Genomic DNA, 6,000 nt, shown 5'->3' with positions numbered 1-6,000 from the left:
CAGAATTCTGCCAAGGCTCGGCATGACCATTTATTTCCTCTTTCTGTTCCAGGAGGGAAGATTCTTTCTTAAACACCTGCAACGCCAACACTGTTGCTGGCTCACCACCAGATTATAAAACAGTTTCCTCATACTATTCTAAGAAAAGGATGTTTTAAACGAAAGGCCTTCTACCCATTGGGCTACTAAGATTCATTGAAAAAGTCATTTTTCCAGAGCTTATAACACCATTCCTCTGTACAGGCGTATACTTTGGGCAGATCAAATTCATATGCGTGTCCCTACTCAGGTCCACTAACTTTTTCAAACAGATCTCTAAGGAGTTCTGCTGTTGGGTATTTTATCCCATGTTGACATAAAAGGAAACTATTCTGAGTTAGTTTGGCCAAGTCATGATAAGCATTTTTATGAGACTCTCTCAGTGGAGCAGAGTGCTAATTACCTTGTCTATAGCTAACTACTGGGCTCGCTAGTAGAACCCTGTCTTGACTCAGGTTTCAGGCAGGAGTGGGCCATTCCTTTCAAGAGTTCTCTGAATGTAGCCATTCATAGTTTGCAGTAACATGTAGAGGGGAGAATCAGTCCTTCAGTGAAACCAAGTCACCACAAATATGGTAACTTTTCCCTATCATAGTAATTTCTAATGGTCAAATTCTATCTTCCTTTTTTATCTGTCATAAAGTATGAGCAAACTGTTCACAGAGACACTGAACAGTGTCTCTGTTCAGTGTCTTAATTCCCACTGATTGACATAAAAAAATTAGATGACTTTTTTTCAAGCTCTGCTTTTTTCATTCTTGGGTATAAACAAGAATGATTATCATTTTGAAAAAGATAATCTGTGTACAATCTGAATGAACTGACCATGTCTCCACCTTCCCACACCCATCAAAGTGAAAGAAAAGAACAAATAAAGGCAAGGAAGAATGATGGAAGTGTTTATTGAGGCTGAAATGGAACACTGTTCTCTTTGATGAGTTAATAGCACAGTGTGTTAAAAGGTCAGTTACAAATTGACTCCAAAACAAGGATGACCTGCAGTTCATGAACAGCTCTGCCAACTCCAGTGCCTCAACTTGGAGAGACCTGCCAAGTAGGACCATTCAGCCCAAGATAAATTACTGATTCAATTGCATTACATTTAGATCAACTGTATTAATAACACTGCTCTTTGCATTTTAAACGCCACATTGAATTACTGGTTCATATTTATGATGTTTACTTGTCAATTCAGTATCATTCTCCTATAGATTTCAGGTGCAGGTGGTCAATACTGTGTTACTTGTTTACTTTCCCATTCTCTGACACAATTCCTGGTTTCAGGAAAGCACAGGCTTAAATTGGCAACTCAGTATTGTGGAAGCACAAGTATTTTGGATTTTAGTGTAGATACAAGTTTATGTTAAGCATTATTTACAAGATGTGAGCTGAAGCACAGACTTTAATAAGATATCTTCATAAATTAACAGGAGAATGACAAATGATGGATTTTAATGACCAGGGCCAAGATTATTGGACTACTAGTTAGAACGATCCTCCCTGGGGTAGGAGACAAGGGCCGTACAAATGAAGACTTTTCCTGAATCACCTATCCTAATGTCTCGTGTGGTGGTATTTACTCTGCAAGAATCTAGAATAGGGATACTGTGCTTTTCTGGTCAATGTGGCTTGTTCAGTTTATAAAATCCGTATTAAAATACAATTTAGCTGGTAGCTTGCCACAGTTACTTGGGCCCTGATGGGTTAAAAAAGGGCAAAGAACTATTATTTTTAAGTGTGTATAACTGACCTTGAAAAATGAAGCCTTCCAGTTGGATAAAAACACATTCAGCCTTATGTGAGTGACACCTTTGTATATAATCTTACATAGAATTGATATGCATTCCCTCCCAGCAGCAGAATTTGGATGTTGTCATGAATGGCTATGCTGCCTCTGATTATCACCATAAAATATCTCTGCTTTGGGGCTGATACACAGACATGAAACAATCAAACAACGTGATTTCTCATTCTAGTGCTCCTGGGAGAGGAGTTCTGATAAGCTCCAAAGCAGATCTGGATTGGAATCATGGTAATTATTCAAGTATAAGGAGAGCTTTTTATTTCACATTGATGGTTCAATTCTGGTCTCTTGTCTGGCAACTTATATGAAAATACTATATACACATATACATCTAGCTCTATGCTGAACACTAGGTTAGTAGTTACCAGCGTCCCAATACAGTACATTGAAAAGAGATCCCTTCTCCCTTCCCCCCAAACCCGACACCCATCTTAAAACTGTTATTGCAGAACTGTGTTGGTCTGTCTTTTTTCAAAGTAGTTTCTTTGAAATTGGCTGGAGATGAGTTCAAAATGGGTAATTTGGCACATTAACTGGGGGAGGATGGTTTAGATGCATTATAATCTATAAAAATGTGAGATTCAAAGGAGACCCATGCCAATAGAAAGCCTAAGTAAAAATTTGTAGTCAATGACATATTTTTAAAAAATGCTAAACACTGGTCTGTGCACAAGAAAGAAATTTCTTTCTCATATCCTTTACCCAACTACAATGGCTACTATGTTATACACCATATTCCCTCATGTATAAGACTCACCCTTTCTGGAAAAATTTGGGGTCTAAAAACTGGGTGCATCTTATACAGTGGTTGTAGATTTTTTTTACTTGCATTTCCCACTTTCTCATGCTCATTCTTGAAGACAGTGATTCGTCATCAGACACAGGATGAGGGCAAGCTAATGGATGGGAGATTTGACAGTGTTAAGGAGATGTATGAATTTTATGATGAATAAAACTTGAGTTCAAAAACTTTATGTAACACTTTTTTTTTTTCTTCAAATTTCGGGCCCTAAAATTAAGATGCGTCTTATACATGGAGAAATATGGTACTTCCAAACTTTGTCTCTGGTAGAAGTTTAAAGCTCCAGATAATACAGCTTTCCTTTTAATCAATTTTCTTTTCTCTTAACACCCCCCTCCCCCCAAGATCCCAGAACTGGGAGAGCAAAAGCTGTGAATTCAAATATAGAAAATAATCTGGAGGTCTGCTTATCAGGTCAATTGTACAACTGGCCATTAGTGTTTTTCTTTATGTCTGAATTTGCTAAGAGACGGTCTTCCTCATTCCCAGTCATCTGAAGCCAGGGGCTCTAGAACTGTGACGTCTGGGTGAATGAGATGGTGTCAGACTTGTCCACGGCAAAGCCTCCGTTGACATAGGACTTCCTGGTGTCTGAGTCTTCGTTATCAAGTGCTGTGGTTTCCACAGCAAAGGGGTTCACGAAGTTGACCTCAGAGGAGACATTCATCTGCTCCAGCTCCTTCTTAGAGAGCTTCTCCACAATGCCCGTTCCAAACGCATCGCCGAGGACGTTCACCACGGTCCTGAACCGATCCCTGGGGAAGGGAGAAGGCGAGTCAGACGGCAGGCCCAGATTTCATTTTCCTTCACCATTGGAGAGAAAAAGGACCTGAAGTGTTGAGTTAGGAGCAAAGCAAATGCAGAGAGTGCTGTCCTTATGGCTGGCTGACCAGGGGCTCCTCTCCTCACAGGGACAGAAGGTGCTTCATAAAGGGGCGGACTGAGCAGACCAGCTCCCCTGGGCCTATGCTCCCAATAAGTCACAGTGACACCCCTAAATCCAGCACCACTCTCCCTAAACTCCCTATTTTCTTCCTAAAAATTGTGAACAGTATTCACAGATCATTTGGGGGGAGTTGAGGGAGAGTCCTAGTCCAGTAAGTCTTCTACCCCTAACTCCTGTCATGTGTGCATTTGGCTAAAGTGAGGGAACTGGGATGTTCTGTGGGTGGCAGATGTGCTGTGTGTTTGTGTGTCCCTGGTGTACTTGTTTCTTTACCTCACCAGGTCACTCCATGAACACGTCAGCAGGGATACCACAGAGCACAGGGTCAGAAAACAACATATTTGCTTGGGAATGGCTTTCTCCTTAATGCACCTCCAGTTAGTCTTAACTCCCAGACAGCCTGGAGCAGAGGTTGAAGGCAGGAAGATGTATAAGTAGAAAATCATACTGGTAAGAGGATGCTGGAGCAGTGTTGGTGGGAACTATGCACATGAACATTCTTGTGAGATTACACCCGCAGGACAGAAAAGGTCAATAATGCTTACGCATGTCCAATCTGGGTGCCCTTCTGTGATATCAGACAAGACTATGGATCAAACTGGACTCTGGTGTGAACCAGCTAATGTCTTTTTAGCCCACAGATAAGACTGAACCTTTACTTCTCTTGGTATCTTGGAAGTGAAGGTAACTAATTCCAGGAAGAATCGGAAAAGAAAGAAGTGTGAATCCACTAACACCATTAGAAAGAAAAGCTGAAGTGTTTGTCTCAATGGTAGGGGACCTTTGCAAGAAAGGTGTCACCTCAATCAGGCCTTGTAGAACCAGTTTGCTTCCCCAGTGCAGGAGCTTCTGCCTTCAGGGACATAACTGTATCTTCAAACCCACATGAGAATGTTTCTGTTTCCCCTTCCTCCTCAGCTGCCACTTGCAAACTACATAGCAACTAGACTCCCCAGTCAGCCCAGGCTGGTTCTGAGTGAAGGCTCTCTAAGGAGCTACACTTACCACTGATGGCCAGGGGACAGAGCCACACCTAGATGCTGGAAGACCAATGCACAACATGGGTATCAATCAAGGATAGAGCTGGAACCGGGCTCATTCTAATGTTAACCTTGGGGGGTCAAAAAAGGCACATTCTTTCCCTTACTCTGAACATAGCACAGATGCTCTGCTGTGTTCCTTAGCTGTGTGTGTGTGTGTGTGTGTGTGTGTGTGTGTGTGTGTGTGTGTGTGTGTGACAGAGAGAGAGAGAGAGAGAGAGAGAGAAACAGGTGGTTCTGAACCTATGATGCTGACCTAGGGCTGGGATCGCTAGGGTGGCCTATGGGGTGTGGAATGTTTGGGGCCTTGCCTAGCTTCTTCACATTATTGTTTTGTGTTTATCTCATAAAATACCCAGCTCCTACCCTGGAGCATTACCAGGTATAATGGGCTAGTAAAGATCACTGGCTTTTTAAAAGTCACTGTTTGAAGTTATAAGGAGTTAATTTTTATGCACTTATAAGATGGCTTGGTCAGAGGGAAATTAGAGCAGCAACAGATGGCTCATTAGGCAAACTGAGGAGGGGACAATGACAGACAGTAGATTCTGTATGGCTGAGAAGCCCGCCTTCCCATCTGTTGGGGCAGCACATTTATTCCAACTCACAGGAACCAGTCAACAGCGATGATCAGGGTGACATCCTCAGTGGGCAGGCCCACAGCACTCAGCACGATCACCATGGTCACCAGGCCGGCCTGGGGCACACCGGCAGCTCCGATGCTGGCAGCTGTGGCTGTGACACTATAGGCAAAACACACCAGCATGAAAGGAGTTAGACACCTATTTCTTCCCTCGAGGCCCCTGGCCCAAAAAATTAGTCCCCATGGCCATTACTGCTGTCCCCAAATTGGCCAGTGTGACTCTGTTATCTGCTGAGTGCCAGCTCTGCCTTACTGGAGGGCTGTGGGAGCCTGAGGGGAATATGACCACCTTCCAAGGGGAGATTTGGCAAATCACTCTAATGCAAGGACTGCATGAGTGGCCCACAAAAAATGAGCAAGACAGACATTCAAGGGGAAGGCAAGAGTTTACCAACCGGGGTGTTTATGGAAGGCTTTATCTACTCATCCACCTTGAACAAATGACAAATACTTCTCCGCCTGCTTTCTTTCTCCCTTATTCCACCAACTCACCCAGTCATCATTTACTGAGCATCTAATATGTGCCAGGAATGTATGTTGCCTGGGAAGATGGTAGAGAGATAGTGGTAGGGAGAGATGAGCAAGGGCATTTTAGGTGAAGGCAAAACCTGAAGTGTTCAAGCAGGTTTTATTCACTTTGACTCGAGCTCTCTGGCAGGTGCCCTTTAGTGCACTGAACTGAGAAATAGCCACGACTCCTTTCCAAGGTCTGAGTATTTATTCCTG

General features: G+C 43.0%; 1 protein-coding gene across 1 annotated transcript in view; it reads right to left on the bottom strand.

Moving 5' to 3' along the window:
• Positions 1 to 924: 924 nt before the first annotated feature.
• Positions 925 to 6,000, bottom strand: part of SLC1A1 (solute carrier family 1 member 1) — a 96,651-nt gene continuing 91,575 nt past the window's right edge. Inside the window, exons 11-12 of the mRNA XM_066257182.1 lie at positions 5,240 to 5,374; positions 925 to 3,400 (exon numbers count right to left, since the gene is read on the bottom strand). Of these exons, the coding sequence (XP_066113279.1) occupies positions 3,154 to 3,400; positions 5,240 to 5,374 (382 nt within the window). The 3' untranslated portion in view covers positions 925 to 3,153. The remainder of the gene's footprint in view (positions 3,401 to 5,239; positions 5,375 to 6,000) is intronic.

The sequence above is a fragment of the Saccopteryx bilineata genome, chromosome 2 (genome assembly GCF_036850765.1).
Source record: "Saccopteryx bilineata isolate mSacBil1 chromosome 2, mSacBil1_pri_phased_curated, whole genome shotgun sequence".
Taxonomy (NCBI): Eukaryota; Metazoa; Chordata; class Mammalia; order Chiroptera; family Emballonuridae; genus Saccopteryx; species Saccopteryx bilineata.
This window is presented reverse-complemented; position numbering and strand designations above follow the sequence as displayed.